At 36.0% G+C, this 26,032-nt stretch overlaps 1 protein-coding gene across 10 annotated transcripts in view; it reads right to left on the minus strand.

The window, feature by feature from the left end:
- LOC125683518 (splicing regulator ARVCF-like) overlaps positions 1 to 26,032 on the minus strand; it is a 52,874-nt gene that overhangs the window by 12,453 nt on the left and 14,389 nt on the right. For 3 of the 10 annotated variants that reach the window (XR_008795733.1, XR_007372985.2, XM_048924749.2), the window contains exons 4-18: positions 23,866 to 24,014; positions 20,912 to 20,941; positions 19,570 to 19,774; positions 18,470 to 18,723; positions 16,656 to 17,581; positions 16,032 to 16,160; positions 13,462 to 13,641; positions 8,827 to 8,962; positions 7,339 to 7,465; positions 6,396 to 6,512; positions 5,947 to 6,089; positions 4,930 to 5,189; positions 4,257 to 4,338; positions 3,847 to 4,006; positions 3,237 to 3,387 (exon numbers count right to left, since the gene is read on the minus strand). Coding sequence is in view for 8 of the 10 variants with exons in the window: in XM_048924749.2 (XP_048780706.2) it covers positions 3,237 to 3,387; positions 3,847 to 4,006; positions 4,257 to 4,338; positions 4,930 to 5,189; positions 5,947 to 6,089; positions 6,396 to 6,512; positions 7,339 to 7,465; positions 8,827 to 8,962; positions 13,462 to 13,641; positions 16,032 to 16,160; positions 16,656 to 17,581; positions 18,470 to 18,723; positions 19,570 to 19,774; positions 20,912 to 20,941; positions 23,866 to 24,014 (3,049 nt within the window). In the remaining 2 variants the exon portion in view is untranslated. Of the gene's footprint in view, positions 1 to 3,236; positions 3,388 to 3,846; positions 4,007 to 4,256; positions 4,339 to 4,929; positions 5,190 to 5,946; positions 6,090 to 6,395; positions 6,513 to 7,338; positions 7,466 to 8,826; positions 8,963 to 13,461; positions 13,642 to 16,031; positions 16,161 to 16,655; positions 17,582 to 18,469; positions 18,724 to 19,569; positions 19,775 to 20,911; positions 20,942 to 21,129; positions 21,149 to 23,865; positions 24,015 to 26,032 lie in introns of those variants that run through there. The other 7 variants (XM_048924754.2, XM_048924756.2, XM_048924755.2 and 4 more) reach the window with 5 other exon arrangements.

Genomic DNA, 26,032 nt, shown 5'->3' on the forward strand with positions numbered 1-26,032 from the left:
CTGTGAAGCAATGTGAGCAAAGGATCAAATTTTCATCACCTAAACAAATAAAAATTAAAAGTATCTTTACTTTTAAACAAACCTTTAGAAAACTCCGTACTTTCATTAAGAAAATAATGAAATAAAATGTGCTCCCCTACCTAGAATGCCCATACTTCACATTAATAATAACACGGTTTTTTTAAATATTTTTTTTCAACTTGATCAATATTTATTACACGCATGTATTATTTACTAAGTGTATATATAACAGCATTTTGTCTTTATATTTTTGTATACCATTGCATAATGGTGATGAGATCCAATAAATTGAATTAAGTACATGTAGCCTTGAAATATCACAAAGTGTAGAGTTGACAACGATTGAAATAAAAATGCAGACGTTTTCTCGTTTATTCAGTAATTCAATAACTTGCGCGTCTTCTGAATGAAAGTTGTAAAATAAACGTACTAGGTTTTGGTCAGTTATAACATAATAAGGGGGTAAAATTCATCTAATCTCCGCTAGCAATGGGTTTTGAGTCAACTGTGCCTTCGTGGACGAATAATTTCGGCTAGCGAAGATGGAAAAAAAGCCTAGATAGTCCGCTTGCATTAACATGTATTATGAAAGTGAAATCGAAGAATTATCCAGTAAATCCCAGGATGTTGCAGTATATATAGCATGTATTTATTTTATTTTTGACCGAGAGGGAGATTATACAGCTAAGCACGTAACATCGTTTTAGAGGGGGGGGGGGGGGCTCGCTCATTCATTAGTCCTAACCCGGACCAGCCGAAAAATTTAAACATGTAAAGAAAACAAAATGGGAAATAAAAAAAAATATCAGAATGAAAGGGGATGGATAATTAATCAGAAAGAAATTGTACTTTCAAGATTTATACTAAACGTATTAAACTTCCTGTATCTACATACATTCATGAATATCATAATCAATGCTTACCAATGCTCTCTCTCTCTCTCTCTTGCTTTCATTACCTAATGCATCTAAAGATTAAATTAAAGATTTTATTAATCGATAGCGTATATGAATAAAATCCAATAATCGTTAAGTCATTTCTGTTTATATTGATATTAGTTTTTTTTCATGAACTAGATGCGTTTGACACCGAGGATTTACATCCTTAAATATTGATTACAAGCACGTAGAATCGGAGAGGGTGTACTTTGAAAACTTGAAAGTTAAGGATTTAGCCCCCTAGCTTATAGCGACCTACCCACTGCACGATTTAAGAAATTGAAATCGGAAGGGGAAATTGAGACAGTTTCAGACTACTACCCCCCCCCCCACCACCACACACACATGCTCCCAATTTAAGGTTTTCGTAATCGGACAATTTAAGCACCATTTTTGTTATTTTATTGCTTGTCAAGAAATTTACACAACTTAACCGGCAACATACCCTTTCTGATACATTGAAAAATATAAGTAATGTTAGCACGGGGCTCTATAAAGTTCAATCTGCAGTTTGGTCATACTTCGTCATTCAATATTAACTTATTCAAAATAAAAGAAAAATGTTTGTCGGGTTAGCGGTACTATGATGTATGACTATAACAATGACCCGTGTATAACTTGTACATTCCATGCAAATTCGAAGGGGTTTTCACCTCAGTAGAACAATGGGGGTCAGCTAATCCGTGTATTTGAAATCAACAGAAGTGCTTCAGCAGAAGTGCTAACTTCTTGCGGAAAGTGTGAAATATATTGGGTCGGCGCAAGATACCCGTGATCTTAGACTAGATCTGATATCGCGTCGACCCAATATATTTCACACTTTTCATGAGAAGTCAAAACACAAACTAGCTAACCGTAATTTAGTAAATACTGTGACAAAGACCCTAGGAATTTGCATGGTATATACTTATTATACAAAAATCATTGCATTATCCAGACACTCCCGATGAACATTTTTTTTTTATGAAAACCTCTATCAAAGTACATCGAACATAAGTCTCGGTCAAATGTAATTAACTCGGGATTTTAAAAATAAATCATCCGATGTTTTGTATTTTTGCTTCTATTAATTACGTAATAAATTAATTCCAATTTGTTAATCATCGACAATGCTCTAATTTCTATATTGGATCAAGTTATATTTGTCAAGATGCATATTAACACAAGTGATGGAAGTAATTATGTTAAACAGCGCATTTGTCAGAGAGAGAGAGAGAGAGCACATCGGTGATTATTAAATATCCCTATCACATGTTGTACATGTATGTTTTTCATTTACTGAATATACTAATTCGCATTCAAAACAGGAATTGCTTGCAAGTACACATTTTTAAACATAGAATTTAAGAATATTTTAATGAAGAAAGAAGACTAAAAGAAAAAAAGAATTCAAAACCAGGTTTTCTTAAAAACATAATATATAGTGTTTGGTATCGTTGGAATTGGCTCAAAATGCTGAAAAACAATATAAGTATCAGGGGGAAAATATTTACATTTTTTTCTTTTCTTAAAATTTCACCCTTATCTTGATTATTTGGCCTGCAGCACATTTTCACATCTTCCGCAAGGCGCCCATGGCCAGAACAAAGGGCTTAGCAGCTGTGTGTATTCGCAAATAACACACACCGTGGAACACGGGGGACACGGTGTATCTCCGTGGATTTTCCACCATGGTCTTTCCACGGTGGGGTGTATAAAACTCGTGTCGTGTACTGTAAGTCCCTCATATACAGTGAAAAGATATTTTACAGAAAAATCATTTGTTGTTTTATATGTAATCAAAAAAAAAAACCTGACTTGTAAATAAATCAGAAAGTACATGAAATCCCAATTTATTTAGGGATTCATAAAAAATATTCATTTTGTACCTTAATACTGTCATTGTACCATAATGGTTCTGAAAGCATGTTGTATTCCTTTGCAGATGTAAAAATATTAACATATTCTACAAAGTTAGGTAGTCTTTCCTTCCAAACAGGATCTGAAATTGTTTTCATTTTTTGTTTGATATAGCCAAGTCCAAAATGACACATTTGTGTAACTTCTCAACCTGTAATTTTTGTATAATAAAGTCCACAAGGATTTAGAAGTTAGCATTCTCCTGAACCAAGTGAAATGAAGGATCTTATCATAAGAAATACACATGTGAAATAAAAAAAATAAAAAAAAATCTATCACTGTCCATTCAAAAGTTATGGCCAAGGTTAAAGTTTTTGCAGACAGATACACAGACCATAATTACTTTGCACTCCTTTTACATTATCCAGTCTGAATTACCTATTAGTTCCTTATTCCTTTCGTCTATGGCAAGGTTGCGTAGTGCAAGGGCGGCATGACACACCAGATCATCTCGATCTTGACCCAGTAAATCTACCAGTGATGGAAGGCCTTTCTCAATCCTGACCAGAGCTCTGGCATCATCCGCAAACTGAAATTATGATTGATTGTTAACTGAAATAATGATCTATTGTCCACTGAAATTAAGATTGATTGTCCAATGAGATTTTCATCAACCCTCAATTGAAATAATAATTGATCCTGAACTGAAATTATGATTGATCCATAACTGAAATAATGATCAACAATCATTCGAAATCTGCAAACTGTAACAAGGATCACTAGTTTAAGGAAATGATTATTTGTTAGTGTTTTAAGAGTCAAAGGAAGATGTATCATTTTAAAACACAAATTCAATTTACCTTTATAATCTTGATTCACTGTCTTACCTTCCAGTAGCTCGCGGTGAGGTTCTGGATGTGTGTTTTATTCACTGTCTTACCTTCCAGTAGCACGCGGTGAGGTTCTGGATGGTGTGTTTTATTCACTGTCTTACCTTCCAGTAGCACGCAATGAGGTTCTGGATGGTGTGTTTTATTCACTGTCTTACCTTCCAGTAGCATGCGGTGAGGTTCTGGATGGCTCCTACAGCTGCCTCTACAGTTACTGGGTTAGAACTCTCCTTTAAGATGTCTAGATACAGTGTCACTGTTTCTTGCTGCCATAAACCCTGGAATTCTTGTGCTCCTGGTGGAAGATGCCTCTCGGCACTGTAATGATAGAAAATCAGATTTTGAAGGAATGCCATTTGTGGCTCTGATTCTAGTGGTTATCAGAAGTATACAGACAATACTGCATCCTGACTTTTAGGTTGTTAGATCATAATGAATGCTAACAGAATTCACATAAGTCTACCTTAGTTCTACATAAGTCTGTAATGATCGTTTTGTATGTAGTTGGTTACTTCTGATGCACAACTCTACATGACCTACTTCTGATGCACATAACTAGATGACCTACTTTTGATTCAGGTCAGGTTTTCCTTTTTTGGCTGCAGCTCCTTTCTTCTTGTTTCCTCCTCCACCAAAGCAACCCGTCGTTTCTGTCAAAAGCAGAAAATAGGCTCAACATTGGGCAAGAACAGTCTGGACTAGAGACTGTCTACCAATCTATAGACAGGTGAACACTGGGCAGAATTGGTGGACATTGCACTAGAAATCTTTGACAGAGAACCAATTTACATTCTCTCAAGAATGTCATAGTGAAGTGGATTAAGATCTATCTCAATAAAAAATTCTCAAAATCTCTCCAAATGAAGAAAAGTACATCTTCAGTGCCTGTATAATCAGTGTAAAAAGTAAGGCGTAAATTAGGACAATCTTTTTTAAAATCTGGTCAAGATAGGGGTTACAAAATTTCAATGTATATGCAATCAATCTGCATAGTTTGAATAATCAGATAATGTTGCATAAATTGTTGCTTAACTTACAGATTACACATTCTAAATAAATATGTGTACATGTGTAAATAATTGTTTTGGATGAATTCAGGGCAGTGCTTACACTTAGCACTTCCTCCTGCTATTGCAGGTAAACACAATCCCATCACAAAAACTGACCCCTCCTACTTCAATTAACTATTAAACAGTTGTTAATTGCCCTACCATCATCTTCAAACACCAAGATTGACCTACCCTTGTCTGGCTGCTGTCTGCGTTTTAACGTCTCCGTACGCTTTCTGTAGAAATCCTGTTCCGTTACTTCCTGAATTCTGAAGGAGAGATTCCGTAAAGCACACATACAGTTCTCCACAATTTTATTTTCACGATCTCGATTGTCTTTGGAGATTTTGAGAGTGTAAATTAAACAGGTCACTAAGCGACTACTCTCGCGTAATTTGTTCCTCGTATCATATCCTCTTTGTTCATCATCTTTATTGGCTGAGCTCAGATTCCTGAAAGACACATGTAATAATTTGGTCTGCATTAGTTTCACAACTACAATAAAATGAGCGATTTAGTTCTTAATTTCAATGAAATGCAATAATTGTATCCGTATTTAAATCACGTAATTCATGTATAATATATATCTATATTGCTCAAGATTAACATTTTACATTGTAAATATCCCTCATCAATGACAGTATACACCATTTTTCAATTCAGTGACACAAAAAAGATAATTACATTACTAGGGTTGAAAAGATACCACAATTTTGGTTTTGTTCAATAATTGTAAGTCAGTTTGGTGCTCAATGTATTTTCAATAATTTAGGGCAGTAAGCAATCAAATAAAAATTTCCTGTTTAGTTTTAATTCATAATAATTCAACTTCACTTGTAAATTGGAATTTGATTGTTCATTTAACTTTACAATCATTTTCTATAGCTAAAAACAGGTTGCCTATATGATATCCTGGGAATGACAATATGTTTAGTTCCTTTGTCTTTCATTTTGTTTGCTATGGCAAGATTGCTCAAATACACTCTAAAAATTGAATTATAAAAAATGAAAGTAAAATACATCATAATTTTGAAACTTTTCCCTTAAACAGTTTTATCGAAAATGACCATCTCACCATCAATGTCAGACAGTAGATATTTCACAAACCCTAACACATCCATGCCATCTCGGTATGGAGAAGTACACTTTGCACCTGTAACCTTCCAACCTGACCTTGACCTTTGTCCTAATGATTCCCTTTATCCTTACCTAATGATTCCCGTAGCATTTTTGTAAACCGTTGTCCAAGGTTCATAAGAAATCATCTTGCGTCGATCATGTCCCGAATATGGAATGATGACATGATTAACGATGTCAGGCAAACCCTCAGCGATGATATTTGGCTTCAGCTCCTATAGCCATGGTAAACACAAAACAATCAAAGCAAAAAACGTTTGTGGATCTTTGACATAGTTCTCTGATTCTTATTTTTTAAATCTCTACATAATCAAGTAAATTATAAGGATGAAAACTTTGCACGTAATGTGAAAGAGCATTTCTGATAACAAAATTCCTGACTCTAAAAATTTCAATAATGGGTGGCTTTCCTATAGTGTCATTTTCTGATTTACATTAAGTTTAAACAAACTTCATCATAAACTGTTACACTGGGCAGCATCACTGAACACTTGTGTAGGATAACTACAACAAGGACTGACCTCACATGAAGACAGGTTCCACAATATTCCTGTCACCAGTTCCTTGATTTCCTCCTCACATTCTTTACGTATCAGTCGAATGAGTTCTGTGATTCCACCAGCATTCGCTATTGCTTTCTACAACACAAATAAAACCACTCTATGACTGAGAAAAATCACTAGCATTCTAATCAAAGCTGTAATCCTGCCTGTATTCAATACTGCTTTCTGTGACCATAAAACACAGACTTAATTGATCAATATCATCAGATCTTTAATCCTGCCTGCATTCAACATCACATTCAGCTTTAACACACAAAAATCATGAAATGTTAGAAAAATCACAACATCAAGATCTTTGTAATCAGTGCTTGCATTTCAAACATCTGCAAGGGTTACTTTCATTTTGAAATATCAAGGTCACTCAGAATCCTGTAACTGAGGTAAAACTTACTGTGCTCATTTAAGATGTTGTTTATATAAATTACTTCAACTTTAGCTGGAGCAATTTCTGATCAGTCAATTCAAAATGAGAAAAAAGCCTGATAATCATGTCAAATTAAAGTATTAATTTTTCCAAAATCTGTAGGAAATCTCAATCCATTTCACTTCTTTGACTATAACGATATTCATTGATGACAGATGGTGTAAAATCCCATACTTGCTGACATTTTCCTTCATAAAACCACACTACAAAACCCAAACAATTTCATTATAACACGATGATGAGCATCCTTAGAAGAATTCATTTTCTGCCTCGAATGGCTAAAATCTATCGGCACCCTTTGATTACTAAATCCTTACCTTTTCTGTTAAACTTCCTAAACCTCATTACAATTCAATGTCATTCTCATTTCACTATATGCTACTACATCAAATCCACAATTGTGACATTTCTAATATGATCATTACATCCCAATGTGTCTTCAACAGAAAAATAAGGATCAATTTTTGATGTGCGTACCTTGTTGTCTGTCCCCGCAGGGCCACGGCCATATGAAAGATTTTTCAGAGCTCCACAGGCATTCTTTTGAACCTCAGGATAATCACTGTGTAGTAACTCCACCAGTGGGGGAATTCCGTCCAGACCCCTGGTAAAATTAAAGTTGCATAGTACATAAATTAAACACATGTAAATGTCACAACCATCAAAAAGAGTGGAAGGGGGGGGGGGGGGGGTGATATTCATTCAGGCACCTGGAAAAAAATTAAACCTACACAATACATTACTGAATACATGTAAATAGACTTTGGAACATACGAACATTGCTGAGGGGGAGAAGGATTTCGACCTGATCTCTGGTATAGCATGTTACAGAAGGACACATATAAACCTATGTTTTTTTTTGACAACTATTTCTGTATAAGCATACAGATGAAACACATTAACTAGTAAACTCCAAGAAAGAGGTAAACCTCATAAATATGAGAAAAGATACAACACTATACAAATATATAAAACTAATCATAGAGTTTCACATTATTTCATCTCACTACAGAATTGTAAATTGTGACTGTCTAATTCCTCTATGTTGTGTGTGACACCTGTTAGAGCCCTAAAGTACTCAAGAATTAAAGTTACTGTGTTCTGCATATAGAGCAGAAAATTCAAAAAGTTAATAAATTCATAAATAGGGGAATTCCTATTGCACAAACACTGTAAAGGCCTCTGTAAGATTTGCAATATCTTTCATTGACAAAGAGATCAGTCTCTGAGGTCTGCTAATGAGAAATAATTACCTTCAAACACCACTTAATCAAACGTGTACTATGCCAACATAATTATGATTTCAAAGTTATTCTAATTGATATCATCATAAATAAAATCTACAAGGTATTTTGAGTCTTTGATGATGGTAAACCCACTGATATATATATATATATATATATACACATCAGAAAACTCCTAAAGAGTCTGTCCTAAAGCAGTGTGCCCTAAGATTAGTCACATACTTACCAATCGTAGACTTTATAAGAATACCGCGGGATTGGCCTAGCCACATTGATATTTGATGGAATGTAGTATTCCATTGTCATATTTCCTCCTGTCCATCGCTCTTCTCTATATATTATTATATAGTTTTATTTACTATGTCTCTGTCAAGAAAACTCAAGGTGACCTACATTTGCCCAAGGTCTTAAGTGAAATCAAGCATCAGATCTCCCCTCGATTTCTTTATAATATATCATGTGTGTATTCTAGTGAAGAGATACACCCAATCTTCATCAAAATCAGAACTACGGTAACTATATATACACATATATATATTATATATATACACACACATTATAGAATGTATGAGATGACTTTATTAATAGTTTTATAAGTAGATACTATCTTAACTGGTTAATAGTTTTATAAGTAGAGACTATCTAACTGGTTAATAGTTTTATAAGTAGATACTATCTTAACTGGTCAATGATACAGGTGTTAAGTGTAAGCACGACTTACCTGGTTTTGACCTTGATGTCTTGGTCAGTATAACAAAGGTGTTGTAGGTAAGCAGCAGCATTGGCCTTGACCTGTTTGTTGGGGTGGCTCAAATAATCAATCACTTCCTGTAGATCAGGAGGCCGCCAGCTATTTCCTACAAAGGAGTTGTAGAGATTATGCATCTATGACCATAAACATATTTAATATAAACATAAATAGATCACTCAAAGCATAGCTGTTATTTCTATTCCAAATGCCTCTTCTGCATCAGTGTCATTAGGCGTCACTGAGAATTCCCCCTATGCTAACCATTTCATCTCTATCAACAAGTCTTAAGAAACAAAAGACAAATTCAGACCTGACATACTGCCCTACAGAAAACCGGATTTCATCAATAATTCACGTCAATATTCTTCCTAATCCGTTTTATTCCTATATATGTTTGTAGACCTGTGTTATAAACTCCACTGATCAATGACAATGATCCATCACATCCTACACGGCCTGCAGGATTCTTCACACTGAATCTGAATACTTAGAATTCTGTCGCCCTGATCAGATTTTTAATAGCAGTCACAGACTAGAGCAGTAAAACACAAAGCACCAGAAGTCTGATGAAGAAGAGATTACTAGGGAATCAATAATGGCATCTTAGTCTGGGGGCATGGAAAGGTCAATGGGGGATTTCAATTAAAAAAGTCTAATCCATGGATAATGAGACCTGGGGGGGGGGGGGGGGGAGAGAGTACATATATAAGAGAGAGAGAGAGAGAGAGAGAGAGAGAGAGAGAGAGAGAGAGAGTATTAAACTGGGAGGAACTTTGTGATGCTCAAAAAGATTAAATTTTACTATCATATCTCCCTCAATTTTATGAATTTTTTCATATCTTTTGATCATGAATGTATCTCCCGAGTCACACATAATTCTTTCTGGTCATTTACAATTTGCTTCCAAAATTATGCATAACTTTCCTCTAAAGTCATTTACAATTTTCTTTGGAAATAATTGCAATTCCATTGAAGCATGACAAGAATGTGACACTTTCACCTGAAATTAAGTCCCTGGTTCAGCCTAGACAGTATATGTTCACAATGTTCACAAAGAATAGAGACAATTAAACTGTTACAAAATAAGCATTGCCAGACAGGTAATAAATGCTGATTTGAATATTGAAATAAATATTGATTGGAATACTATAATAAATGCTGATTTTAATACTATGATAAATGTTGATTTGAATGCTAATAAATGTTGATTTGAATGCTAATAAATGTTGATTTAAATACTGATAAATGCTGATTTGAATACTATAATAAATGCCGATCTGAATACTATAATAAATGCTGATTTGAATACTATAATAAATGTTGATTTAAATACTGATAAATGCCGATTTGAATACTATAATAAATGCTGATTTGAATACTATAATAAATGAGGATTTGAATACTATAATAAATGCGGATTTGAATGCTATGAGGTGCTTGATTTCCATTGCTGATTATACCTATTAGCTAATTATCAGATATATAGGGTTCAGTTGCAGAAAAGTTAGTTACGTTTAACTGACAGTTAAGGAGGTGTGCTACACCAGAGAAATTTGATGTAGATGAAAAGTGGAGGATATGTACAAAAATATTTTGAAGTTGAAAATTTTCAAATTTACTTTATTTTGTCAAAAAATACAGTTTTAGTAGAAGGTAATCTGAAAAAAAATTAAAACCCCTGCTGCACTCGAACCTTCGACCTACAGGTCAGCAGTCAGTATTCTAACCTACTGAGCTACTCGGCTAGGTATTTAAATGGAAAAGTAAAAGTCAAATATTGCTGATATCGATTTTTTCATCCATGTTTTTAAAGGAAGTCAGCCATTATGACGATGTAGAGTACTACCTTAACTTCAAGTTAACACAATATAAATGTTCAAGTTAATGGCAAGTTAACTGTCAGTCAAAGTTAACCAACCCTCGTGCAACTGGGTCCAGGCTGTACTGCAAAATCTCCAAAATCAATAGGGGTCTTCCTTACCTGGTACATAACAATATCTTTAAGTATCATTTGATTCAGATTTAAACTTTCTGAGTTATCATCCGGAAACCAAATATTTCTGAAATTTTCATTCTATATTCGGTCACTGTGACCTTGACCTTTGACCTTTTTTCTCCAAAATCAATAGGGTCTTCCTTACCTGGTACCCAACAACATATCAAAGTTTCATTTGATTAGATTGTAAACTTTTCGAGTTATCATCCGGAAGCCAATTGTTGACGCCCAACCGCCCGCCTGCCAACCCGCCCGCATCACCAAACCAATAGCCGAGTTCAACTTCGTTGCAACTCGGCTAAAAACATAGATTTGAATTCTATATGAAGTGGAATAGAGTAAGCTACACTAACTTTTCAATTCTTATCATAATCTTTACTGAAATTTATAAAGTTAATCTTCAATTCTTCATCAATTGATGTTCATAAACATTTCAATGCAGATGTTTGATATGAATACAATAAGCTGGTGTTGTTGAAAAGTATACATATATACATATATAGTCTATAAAAAATATTTATTACAGTTAGGTGTTGAACATTCTACAGGAAAAAAAGATGTCTTAATTATCTGAAATTTGTCCCATGTCTATACTTTATCATACTGTGATTTCTAATTGCTAAGGACAAACAATAAATGAGAACTGCATGGGAATCTAGTGAGTCCAACTGGTATTGTGAGAGCATCAGTGATCCGGTGTATATATTATATACTGGTCTATCAATTGATGCTCAAACATGGAATACACATACTAAAAATCAAAGTCCTAACCCAAGTTATAGGATATGATGAATGACAATAAAAATAGAAACAGTTGTAGTAGGTGCACAAATAACAGGGTTAGTGTAGACATTGAGAGCAGCAAATCTATTGGCCTCCCTGAACAGACATTACTGGGTCACACAATCAATTAATCTATTATTCTGCAGTGGAGCATTTAAATCCCACCAACAATGGGCAGCCTTACAAACCTTTAGTCTACATCTTATCTCTCCATCGAAAACACCCCCAAACTACGGACACTGTGTACGCTTAAAGTTTCATAGTCTCCTTAACTTACTCCAAAAGTTTCTGAATTGGTTCATAATTTAATGAAGTTGTAAAGCCAATGTTTAATTGGTGAAGTGTCATTTCAATAGTGTTAAACTTGTAATAAGTGTCAATCATCCCTAACATTACAAAAACCTACCTCGAATGTCTGTTAAATGGAAATTCATCAGTATGTAAGCAAAGCGATGGAATTCCACAGCGACATAAATCACGTACCAAATATTTAGGTAATTAGTTAATTATCTGCACACTATGTGTTCCATTAGACTCCATTTCTGAGGGGCAGGGTAGATGGAATTTGAACACAACAGAATGCTAGGTGTTATTGGTAACTCTGTATGGTCCTTATCTATCCAAATTCTTGACAAAGAGCCCACATTGGATACAAACAGAGCCTTGCTGGTTTCAATTCAAATTATAACCAGTCCAGATAATGCTCTCACGGCTACGCCACATACAAATCTCAGTTCTTTGACCACTGCCATACAACAAGCACTGAGGAAGTGGTGGGTAAAACAGTCATACCCTCTTACAGTGCCCATCTCTTGTGATTTGAAAATAATGGAACTCTTTTGTTAGGAAGATAAAGTACACTGACCAAGACCCAATTACCATGGTAATATGTACTACATCAGAATAATATCACTCAATCAAAATTCTTAACATTATGCTCTGATTATAATTCTGAGCTCATGGTAGAACAAACTACACTCAAACTCTGTACTAATACCAACACACCACCAAAAATCTTTGTGGTACTAGGATACTGAATGAGTACATCATGAGGAATTAGTTTAAGATGACAAATGTCTGTAACATCTACATCACAACGTGGACATTTCTCGCAAACGATTCAAAGCTGGTCTACATTTTATAAGTCTTTCTTTTACTTAACAATAATCTGTTTCCATCTCTGTTTTCTTCTTCTAAAATTCCTTAGCATGCTGCAAGGTTGCAAAACTTTTTTGAGTTTCACTAGTAAAGATGACACAAGTGAGACTCACTTACAACCAAGCATTCTGTTACGTGTAAAGGTGACACAATAACCAAGCATTCTGTTACATGTAAAGGTGACACAATAACCAAGCATTCTGTTACATGTAAAGGTGACACAATAACCAAGCATTCTGTTACATGTAAAGGTGACACAATAACCAAGCATTCTGTTACATGTAAAGGTGACACAATAACCAAGCATTCTGTTACATGTAAAGGTGACACAATAACCAAGCATTCTGTTAAGTGTAAAGGGACACAATAACAACCAAGCATTCTGTTACGTGTAAAGGTGACACAATAACAACCAAGCATTCTGTTACATGTAAAAGGGACACAACTGAGACAGCATCCCCCCCCCCCTTATATAACGATGCTGAGAACTGGTACCATTTCCAATGCCATTTCCCCAATATCGATGCTAAACAATGCCCAAAACAAACTGCTATGATATCATAATTCAAAGTTCATAATTTGCTTTGATGGAAACATCATACGAGTTATCTAATTCTTAAGTAGATTGACATAAAAAAGATGCATGCACATAAAATGTAAATCCTTACCGTCTCCCTGGACAGAAGGTGTGTGACGACCATCAGAGAAGTGATCCCTGGATGGTGCATTGACGAGAACATTTTCTGATCGACAGATATTGTCATCGTACATTCCTCTTTGTGGAGTACCACGTCCATCATTACTATAGCGATCATCGTAACGCATGGGTGGGTGATCATTGTGGCCACCTAAAGCCAGCAAAAATAAAATGTAACTTCTACATACAAGTACACTTAGTCAAACTCAAGTCATATGTATCTTTTACACTAGTGTGTCCTAGTCAGACTGTCACAAGTATCTTTTACACTAGTGTGTCCTAGTCAGACTGTCACAAGTATCTTTTACACTAGTGTGTCCTAGTCAGACTCACTCACAAGTATCTTTTACACTAGTGTGCCCTAGTCAGACTCAGTCACATGTATCTTTTACACTAGTGTGCCCTAGTCAGACTGTCACAAGTATCTTTTACACTAGTGTGTCCTAGTCAGACTGTCACAAGTATCTTTTACACTAGTGTGTCCTAGTCAGACTGTCACAAGTACCTTTTACACTAGTGTGCCCTAGTCAGACTCAGTCACATGTATCTTTTACACTAGTGTGCCCTAGTCAGACTCAGTCACATGTATCTTTTACACTAGTGTGCCCTAGTCAGACTGTCACAAGTATCTTTTACACTAGTGTGTCCTAGTCAGACTGTCACAAGTATCTTTTACACTAGTGTGTCCTAGTCAGACTGTCACAAGTATCTTTTACACTAGTGTGTCCTAGTCAGACTCACTCACATGTACCTTTTACACTAGTGTGCCCTAGTAAGACTCAGTCACATGCATCTTTTACACTAGTGTGCCCTAGTCAGACTCAGTCACATGCATCTTTTACACTAGTGTGCCCTAGTCAGACTCGGTCACATGTATCTTTTACACTAGTGTGCCCTAGTCAGACTCATTCATATGTACCTTTTACACTAGTGTGCCCTACTCAGACTCGGTCACAAGTATCTTTTACACTAGTGTGCCCTAGTCAGACTCATTCACAAGTATCTTTTACACTAGTGTGCCCTAGTCAGACTCACTCACAAGTATCTTTTACACTAATGTGCCCTAGTCAGACTCATTCATATGTACCTTTTACACTAGTGTGCCCTACTCAGACTCGGTCACAAGTATCTTTTACACTAGTGTGCCCTAGTCAGACTCACTCACAAGTATCTTTTACACTAGTGTGCCCTACTCAGACTCACTCACAAGTATCTTTTACACTAGTGTGCCCTAGTCAGACTCATTCACAAGTATCTTTTACACTAGTGTGCCCTAGTCAGACTCACTCACAAGTATCTTTTACACTAATGTGCCCTAGTCAGACTCACTCACAAGTATCTTTTACACTAGTGTGCCCTAGTCAGACTCGGTCACAAGTATCTTTTACACTAGTGTGTCCTAGTCAGACTCACTCACAAGTATCTTTTACACTAGTGTGCCCTAGTAAGACTCACTCACATGCAATTCTTACACATGTGTACACAAGTCAGATTCAGTCATATATATCTTTTACATGTGTGCCCTAGTCAGACTGTCACATGTATCTTTTACACTAATGTGCCCTAGTCACACTCAATGAACTGTTAACTTCCCCCTGCTTGTACTCTTGTCAGAATCAAAATACTTGCATACCATTAATGTGTACACAACACATAAAATATATCTCTAATCACTTGCGCATATTTAAAGTTTTATGGTCCGAATTTTGACACTTTTTTTTCCAAATTGTGAAAACGCTGTTAAATCATCACACATACGTATTTATGAGGCTGTACGGCATGTCCTACATTATTTTACCTGTTTTAACTATTATTTGATTTTAAATTGGTGTTTACAAACAATTAAATATATATACACACACACACACAATACCATGAGTTCAGTGCTATATATATATTTATACAACACCGTGAGTTCAGTACTACATAAATATTTATACAACACCGTGAGTTCAGTACTATATATATATTTATACAACACCGTGAGTTCAGTACTATATATATATTTATACAACACCGTGAGTTCAGTACTATAATTATGTATATTTTTACAACACCGCAAGTTCAGTACTATATATATATTTTTACAACACCACGAGTTCAGTACTATATATATACAACACTGTGAGCTAAGTATTATATTTCATACAATCACAACACTGTGAGTTCAATGTCATATTTATACAATCTTAATATTATGAGTTCAGTATCATATTATTACAATCACAACACTATAAGACTAGTATTATATTAATACAACACTGTGAGGATCATGTTTCATACAATCTCAACACTATGAGCTCTAAAAGAGGCATCAATAAATTGTGGGGACTTTTTTTCTAATCCATTTCATTTAAATATTAATATACAATGTTCAGAACTACAACTCCCTCACTCAACATGAGATACTCAACCCATTTCAAAACTTGCTCTCAAATTACTTCTCCTGAAGTGACAATCAACAGGAATTCTCAACCTATTCTTTAACAAATCAGATCTATTAACTCATAGCCACACAACAATACCCTACACTATACTCACTCATGTTAGACTGATCAAAGTCAGGGTGTGACTCCAAATTCTGGGCCATCATTGGTGCATAATCACCATGGTGACCGTCGTAGGGGTCAAATTCATCTTGGGGCACATATCTCAAGTTAGGGTTTGAATCTAAAAAAAGATATCCAAAAATTGTTCTATCACTTGTACCTGCAGGGAGATTTCTCAACAAAGAGGGAGACAGACAGAGACACAACACAGAGGGAGACAGAAAGATAGAGAAAGAGAGCGAGGAGAAGGCGAGAGAAGACAACAGCAGAGAGAATGGTTCTAAATCAATATTGCTGTGAACCATCGACCAGGTCATGTCAGAGCACACCCACAACAGTGACAGAAAGAACAGAGACACAAAGATAATTCAGCTTAACCAGAGTCTGTCAAGGTTTCAAAAAGAACAGTCAGAGAACAGATTGGGAACATGGAGTGTGAAAAGCAACCAGATGTACAGGATCTCAGAATCAGACATGTTATAATGCCAAAACCAAACTCAGAAAAAAGTAAGCAAAATAGAGCAAGGCAAAAAAAAAACCCACCAAACAAATACAGAACAACACCTAGAAAAGTAGCTGCCTGATTTACCATGAATGTGCAGTATCTGTCACTTACCATACTGATCATGAACTGAGGTTGGTGTGCGACTTCTCTGCATCTGCTGCTGTTGGAAGGGATCATCTGCGAATGGGTCGCTGTGAACTGGGGGAAGTCCCTCATGTTTTCTGTATGGCTGATCATCATAATCACCGAATGTTGGCTGCTCATCTCCATAACGATCCCCTAACCCTGGGTTCCCATCTCCATAGCGATCTCCTGGCCCACGATCAACATCTCCATAGCGATCCTCTGGCCCATGATCTACATCTCCATAGCGATCCCCTGGCCCATGACCCCCCTCTCCATAGCGATCCATCGGTCCCCGTTGGTCAAAGCTCTGGTTCTGTGGGATGTCAAGGTAGCTATGGTTGGGAGGATAGTTGCCAGGAGGATCATTTAGAGACATGCTGTGGAACTTGTCCTCAGGGGGCCCTTCATCTCTGTAACCCTGGGACCTAGGATCTGGTGATTCCCGGTAATTCCCTGGTTCATCAGGGTATCCTTTGTACCTATCATCGATATATGATGGGTCATGGAGGCGCCCCTCCTCTGGGGGGAAATCCTGGTAGTTGTCATGATGAGGCCCATTTCTTGGATACAAGTCATTCCTGTCTGGAGAGTCTCTATAAAAAGAATCACTGACACGGGAGTCGTTGTGGGGGTCGCTAAAGCGATCGTTACTTGGATGATCACCGTACGGATCATGTCCAGGTTGGTCACCATAATGATCATTACTAGGAAGATCACCATAACGATCATTACCAGGGAGATCACCATAACGATCATTACCAGGGAGATCACCATAACGATCATTACCAGGGAGATCACCATAATGATCATTTGCAGGGTGATCTGCGTATCTAGGGTCCTGGGAGATGTGCTGGTTACTGCCGTATGGAGGAGACTGATCATAACTGCCTCGGCTTCGTGGCGGACCATCCCTAGCAACAGGAAACAAATCTGTAACTCTCAACATACATTAATTTCATTACATCAAACTAAAACAAGCAGAAAAAGTAGCTGCAGGCTTACAATGTTTAACACATAAGATTTAATCATAGCCATTATTCATTCAAAATAATTATCTTTAGTCCTTTCTGTTGTTTTCCTCTAAAGTTCTCTGTTAACTTTATTAGCAGTAATGTGCAAAAAAACTCATTATGTTATTAATATAGATTTATAAAGATTAACAATAAAAAAAATGGAAACAAAAAAGTTAGTGTGTTGTTCAAACTGGAAAACTCCATTCTAGCTATGTATATACATACTGCTGTAGGGGTTGTTTATACCACTTTAACAGTAAAATGTCAAAAAACTTCAAATTCTAATGTATAATAGGGAATTTTATTCATTTTGCTTGAGAAATTTTCTATCCAAGATGCCAGCAGTATGCAGTGTGAATTCAATGAAATCTTGATCCCAGCATGCAACATGATGATGAGTTTGCCATGATGATTTTAAAATGTGTACTGACACCACATGCATTCACTGGCCAACATACAAGGCATCCCAGCATACTTAGGTATCCCACAATGCACTGACTGGGATTTCTTTTAATCTTATTATGTCAACAAACATATTAAACAACATAATCTAGATGCAAATCATCACAATAATACAATGCTTACACAAAATTCTCAGATTTCAAAATAAGATAACCATGCAAAAAAAAATAAAAATACAGAAATGCACAATGTCATTTGTTTGATTTTTAAAACAACTAAATTAAGGCTTAAGAATATACGTTGGATTTTAAAAATGTCTTCACATAAAGTATACTTTAGAAAACTGCATTATGGGATGGGTTTAAAAACTAGCATGCTAGCTACCTAGGATCATAAATGCTGTATGGGTCAGCTCTGCGTAAGCTATCATTGGACGCCACACTGTAACGACCACCGCTACTGTAGGGCGGGTCCTGATAGCCATTAAACCTTATAGGGGTAGTGGGGCCCCGTGGCGATCCCTGGGGGTCCTCTTCGTATGGTGGGCGAGTCAGGGAAGAGTAGGAAGCATAGTTATCCTGGGGCGGTTCCTGTCGATGGAGGGATCCCATGGAACCTGGACCCACATGCTTGTTATCCTGCAAAAATAATCCCAAGATTAAGGAGGAATATGGCCGACTTCAAACATCAGTTCTAAATCTTACTGACCAGCAAATTAGTTCATTGGGTTAACTCATAAGACTGCCAATCTTAAAAAATCATTCAAATCTTACAAGGTTTTAAATCTTTACCCTGTGACTTTTGATTAAAACTGCAAAATTTTCAGTATACAACTTCAATTTTAAGAGTTTCAAAATTCATCATTATCTGCATCCACAACAGTTTTCTCTAGTATGTTATCATTTAACTATTTACACTCCCCTAATAATTCTAATCCTAACCCTAACAACATCAAATGCTAGGATTTCACTGTTCATTCTTTAAGACTAATTTCTATTGTTTTATATTCACAGAAGTAACTACAATGTATCAACAAAATTACACACCAACGAACATACTATCAAAATTAGGGAGGACTGATACATGGTCATAATGACTGACTTCCTTTCTGAAACTTATGTGAAAATGCAAATATCAGCAATACGTGTATATTCCTTTTAAATCTATTTGTCTCACAGGGTAGATCAGTAGGTTTATGTGTTGACTGCTGATCTGTAGCACGATTTGAGTCTAGCTGTTTTTTGGGTTTTTTTTTTTTTTAGATTACTTTCTACTAAAACTGCATTTTTTAACTGAATAAGGTAAATTTGAAAATTTTCAATTTCAAAAATAGTGTTGTACATATCCTTTACTTTCCATCCATATCAAATTTCTCTTGTAGTGTTATTTCTACTTAAATATTTCTGGCCAAACTATTAAATTAAATGTCCAAGAAATCAATGAAGACAAGAGTAACAAAAACTATTCGCATATCAGTTGCTCACCATTCTGGACAGGTTTCTATGGCCATCGCCACTTTGAAGAGACACCCTGGATCCATGGGGGGACCGTTCGTCCTGATAATACTGCCCTCCATTAGGGAGGTGTGGAGAATAGCTATGTCCATAAGGATCACTGCTATACATACCGGGGTCATGACCCCCATATGAATTCTCATGTGCGAAATTATCAAAATCCATGTTGTCAGCACTAAAATAGAGAATGAATTCAAAATCAAACTATAAGTAGGTTAATTTTGCGTCTTGGGGTTACCGTATTCAAATTTAAATTGAAAGTAGCAGCCTTATTGTGTTTTGGGAGTTACCATATTAAAAATTAAACTGAAAATAGACTAATTTATGGTTTGTAGGCTAGCATATTCAAATATTCAACTACAAAATGAGCATGTGAAAAATATAGTAATGACTCTATCAAAAGTCTATAAAATCTGATTCTTGTATTCCAGACATTTGAATAAATTTACCAGTCTAAACAATGAACTGTGCTATACTTGCTACCAGTCCCAAGGAATGGTTGGTGAGGTAAAACTTTCCGACTGGGAGTTTTCAAATACTCTGACTCTTATCAAAGTTTTTTTTATGAAAATATAAATGTTTTGAAATGATGGTAACTTCATATTCAAGAATCGGTTGAAATAGATAAACAAGAATAGGTGCCAAAAGTCAAGAAAGTAATTTCACATTTTGCACACAATCAAACTCCTACAAAATTTAATGCAGCTGTTATCAAACACTATTATTTCTAACCATGGTAACATAATGACTATCATCATATTGTTTTGGTGAAAAATGCATTCCCTTTTTCTTCAAAGATCAATGCATGGTGATTTGTCCAATTCTGTTCAGAAAAGGACCTTAATAGCCTACTGTAAAATTAATGGTAGTGTCTGTATGTCTCTGTTCATCTTTATATGGCTATTGTTGCCCAGTTAGTTAATTACAGGTGTTGTCCTTAGTCCCAGGTGAGATAATGACACACCTGGGTATGAGATGAGAACCAGTGGTGATTGCTATCAGTTAAATCCAAGTGACTGCACTGATAAAACTCCCAAAAATGTGTATCAGACATGTATCTGCAAGCTTATCAACTACATCACAAAAACAACACTGTGTCTGTTTACAAAATATCCTTCATATATAATTTGATACAATTCTTCAAGGAGATATCAATGTGTTTAAAGATTGGAAACTAGGTGGGTTAAGGGTTAAACTGTGTCCCCTGTCCCATGATATCCTCTGTGTGGGACCCTTGATTACTACACAGCTGTATAAATATGTCTACCTGTATCTCTTTAGACTCCAGATTAGAAATTTTGTGTGTACCTACCCAAATGTACCCCTGTCTTCTAGCTCTCTCCTGCAAAAACAAAACTTGTATATAGAGCAGTTCACTAACAAGTCCAGCTTCTTAAAAATAATTCAACCATGCTGTTGGTGATTTTTTGCAGAGGTCTATAGATTTTTCCATATTTCCTCAGAAAAGTCTGAACAGGTTTAAACACTCTACAGTCAATTAAAGCAAGAAAAACATACTTAATAACTTACAAATCGACATTTTAACTAGTATCACAAATTCCTCATGCAAACAAAACACTTTAATCCATGAATGACTGTCTCTGAAGTAAACATACAAAAATACACAGAGAATCTCCCATAATCCCGTGTCTCACTGCACACATCAACTTATCCAATTCAACACGATGACACCGAGGTTTCCAGGTACAGACCCTGTAGAATTTTACAGCAGTTCAACTCACTGTTACAACAAAATTCCAGCCCATAATTCCCTCATTGACAGATTTTAAAACTTGTTTTTATGCCCCCAAAAGTAGCACATGGTTGTATTTTAGGTTGAGTGACCAAAGGTGTCCAGATAATCCCAATACACTTAAAAGCTCACCAGGATCTAAGAGTCTCATTAACGGGTCTGAAAAGGTGTGAATAACACAGAGAGTAAAAATAGCTACCAACAAGCTGTCTGCTCCTATAAATCAAGATCACTCATGCGTTCACAAAAATGCACTTATAATGCGTAATGTCAACCTCAGAGGACATTTCCACATGAATGATCACAAAAATGTTAAACTTCACATGTAAATAATCCCAATCAACACAATCAATGGTGAATCTAGAGACAATAGAACATTCCTTTGTTGGGTAATATTTCACACCCTGTGAAGGCAGACATTGATCCTGTATAATGATTTCCCACTGATCCATGGAATTCCCTTTCCATACAGTAATAATAGTTTTGACACCATAGACTTGCAGTAGGCGGAAAGGTTTGTTCCGGTTCAGAGTTCCAGAAATTCCTAACATAGACTAATATGTTTTAATTTGTATTTTATCTAATCAAGTTTATTATGTAAGGGTTGGCATGACTAACACTAAATTATGGGTATTTTAGCGAAATGGTGCGGTAAGGCCTAGGGGAATATTTAACATGTACATGTTACACAAATTTATGTAAAAGGTTCAAGGTAACAAAATTCCCAAACTGTACAGGATAACAACTTCAGAATGTGCAGTGTTGACAGGGGAAAATGTGCTATGTCAACACGGGAAAACAGCTCTATGACATTCTGGAGTACCCTCATTGTGTGTGTTAAGTCGATACCACATAAAAAGCCTGCACTCAGAACAGAAATTCTTCATGCCCATGCATACAAGATTTGTATGAAATTCTGTACTGTTTGAGATTATAATTCTATTGTAGAAAAATTACACATTGTGGGAAAGAGACCTCTCTTATAAAGAAAAGAATTGTAATGTCTAGAACATATATTGTCTAATGATTTTACAAAGAAATACATAACTTAAAAAAAAACGGAATTGAGCCATTCCAAAAATTAAAAAAATCCTAGGGAGTCAAGTTCTGCATGTAGATCAGACGATATTGTGGGTATCATTGGAAAACTAAGAAATACATGTACATGTCAAAGATTCAAACGTTCCCTAAATCCAATTCTTTACACTCATTACTTACAATAAACTAGGTATCACATTCAAATATTAAGACTTGTCAAAGCCATAAATAGTAGTAACACAGCAGATATTTCTTGTAAACTTGAAAAAGGAGTAACGAAAATGTTGAAGCTATCTTCAACCTGGAGATTAGAGATCACACTAGATTCTTCAACTCTTAAATTATAGATCAAAATAAATCTAGACCTGATATACTGACCGACACAACATCCCCAGGTCAATAGCCCTATGCAAGGACAGGCCCAGGTAGTTTACACCTGATTGAGAAGCTTATTACCATACCAAGAGCAAGCCCATTTACATCTCAGTGACAATTACATCAGTATCCAGTAAATTAAGTGGGTACAATGTTGTAATATCACTGCCTCAGAGTAGGGTCACATTCTCCTGTTACTACAATAGTAATAAAAGAGCTCTCACTTCTCTCCAAAATGGGGGCTGATAATGACCCTATTCAAATAACAAGGGGCCATACAGGAAGCTATGTTGTTCCAAGCCATGCTACCCAAATGGAAGCCTACTGTTATAAAAATATGGTAAACATAAATTTTATCATTGAAGATTTTCTGTAGAACTTCTACAACTACATAAAATTTCAAAGTCCTTTAAATTGCCTAATTTTTCCAAAGTTTCAGGTGTCCCCAGTTGTTGTAAGAGCCGAATGAACAACCTACCCTGTATAACAGAAAAACAAAGGGAATTTCATTTCCCAAAAGCATTATATGAAATAATAATTACACTTAAAGCAATATCGGTGTATGTTACACAAGACTAAATTATATAATTGTATTATTGCACATTTTTTTTCCTTTCGAATGGTTCAGCTTAAGAAAAAAAGAATAGTAAAATGATTGACATTGCATGCATTTCATTCAGAAAGATATAATTTAAAATAGTTTTGTATGATTTGACAAAGACAGTTAGATGAGTCCTGTTAATCCTCGTGACCTGACAACAGGAAGAAGTGGGATATTCCTAACAGAGGGACACACTGGGAGTTATCCAGCAGTTAGTAATAAGCAGCATGTTGTAATGAAGTCATATATACCCCCATCTACTGAAAACAAATATGTGAGCAGTTTGTGATTAATGAAGATATACATGATGATGGTATGACGATGATTTCAGAATTTTCACATGAAAACGGCTGTATAATTTTGCTGTCAGACTTATAACAGGGATTCTAATGAAGTTAGGCCGTGAAACAGTTACACAGGTCCTCTAAGACTCGGGGGTGAGGTCATGTGAGGGGACCAAACCATTGGTTGTTGTAATCTATTGTCCTAGTATACTTACATACAGGAGTCCAGGAGATGGGAATTCATTTTTGGTGACACAAAGCTGTCATCTTCAATTCTGGAATTGGTGAGATAGCGTGGGCTTTGCCAGGGAAGAGAATCTTCAGTTGTGTTAAAACTAGTCATGCTACCCGTGCCTGCTATATACTAGAAATACAAACAAACTGGCTGGGGTAAAATCTGCTTCAAACTCTTCCAACTTTCTACCATCCAGCTTGCAATCACCTCCATAATGACCAAAGACCCAGACCAAAGAACCCCCATCCCTAAACCTACACTTGCTGATCTATGAATCTGTATATTGTTGGAGACCATACATGTACACAAGATTCTCAATGCCATGATATTTACACCATCCCTAAAAAATGGTTAGAGAAGTGATGAAAATCCAAAGTCTGGATCATTTTTAAAATCTAATAGCCTTAAGTTTGTCTATAATGGCCATACCAGCCAAATAAAGATAATGACAACAGATAACTGAGATGTTAATAGCAGTAGGGGGTGGTGTAGCAGATGATGGAACAGCTGGACAGTAGACCCCCACCCCTCATGATTCTTCCAGGCTGACGCCCTCACCCAGAAGCCATCCACACTTTGATATCCAACAAAGCAGGACCTTCCCTGGTGATATGAGGCAACATGAGATTGATAATGAAAACTAAATTCTTCTCAGCAGACAATGATGTTTGACAATGTTATTCATGCAAAAACTTGAACAAATTCCTAATTATAGACAAGAGAAAGAAAGTCAGTTTCAAAGAATGTAAAATGCCTACAAATTAATGAAATGCACTCAAAATATTTTATATGAAAAGCAGACTGAGAAATAAAATATAAACAAAAAGCTGAAAGCATGTTAAGTGCTTCTGTGACAAGCTTGAATTCTGTGCTTCATTTTGAAGGTAATGAAATTAAAAATGAAAACAGCTGGCATAATCAGCTCTAACCTTAAGCATTCAATGAAAATGTACACAAGGATGGAAGACTCTCCTCCTAGGATTATACATTTTCCAGCTGTTTAAACTAAAACACCCTGCAGATTGAGTCTGGCCAGATGTTCTAGATTGAACTCTTGTTTCATTCATTATGATGGTAACTGTTAGTACACTTGAGACTATACAGTACAGAATATAGCCTGCATTATTGGTTGGTTATATATTGCTGAACATCACACTCAAGAATTTTCCACTCATATCGAAATGTCAACATTGCCAGTGAAGGGCTGCAAAATTTAGGCCTATGCTCGGCACTTATGGCCACTGAGCAGTGAGAGATCTTTATCGTGCCACACCTGCTGTGACATGGGGCCTAGATTTTTGCTGTCTCATCTGAAGGACCACCCATTTAGTCGCCTCTTACAACAAGCAAGGGGTACAGAGGACCTACTCTAAGTCTCTAACCAAGATCCCCACAGGATTGTTTGCATAATTATTACCAGTATGTCAAATTCTGTAAAGTTGCAACTTTCCTCTTTGTGTGAAGGTCAAAAAGACCTACCAATGTAAAGAAAATCTTTCATAGCACTGTGACTCAAATTTCACAGAGAAAAATAAGTGATTGAGATTTTAAGTCTCAGTCCTGCTGTCCATTTATAACATAAGCCATTGTATCTAGTCCCTGGTTATATTTACCCTGTGCCTGTGTCCATCAATTCTGAGACTAAAATCAATAAAATTAAAAATGGGGGAGCCGATTAAATCATAGCGCTGGATAAACCAAACATATCTAGCCAAATTCAAAATGAACATAACCAAGGTGTATGACTTAACACTTTCATCTATCGGCCTAATCTCAGGATGTCTGGGGTCAGAGTTACATACCAAACATTCGTTCACACGTAACATTTCAGCACATTATCTACATGGTTAGTTCGAAAGCAGCCACAAGGCTGGATTAATAAGCACCCTCTATCATCGACTGTCATCACCAACATCTGTAAACATTCTTAATTATCAAGCCCTCACATTCATGGCCCCTGACTGTTCATGGATTTTTATATGTATATATAAAGCTTGCAAGTTTTTGGGTTTTTTTTAAATTCCCCCTCTGCTTTCTACAAATTCATTATTGAGGTGACATTTTTTCTAAAATTATCTATTATTCTCCTCTAGAAATAGGTTTAAATCTTATTTCATTACCATACTTCGTATATCAGTCTGGTCAGC

The sequence above is a fragment of the Ostrea edulis genome, chromosome 6 (genome assembly GCF_947568905.1).
Source record: "Ostrea edulis chromosome 6, xbOstEdul1.1, whole genome shotgun sequence".
Taxonomy (NCBI): Eukaryota; Metazoa; Mollusca; class Bivalvia; order Ostreida; family Ostreidae; genus Ostrea; species Ostrea edulis.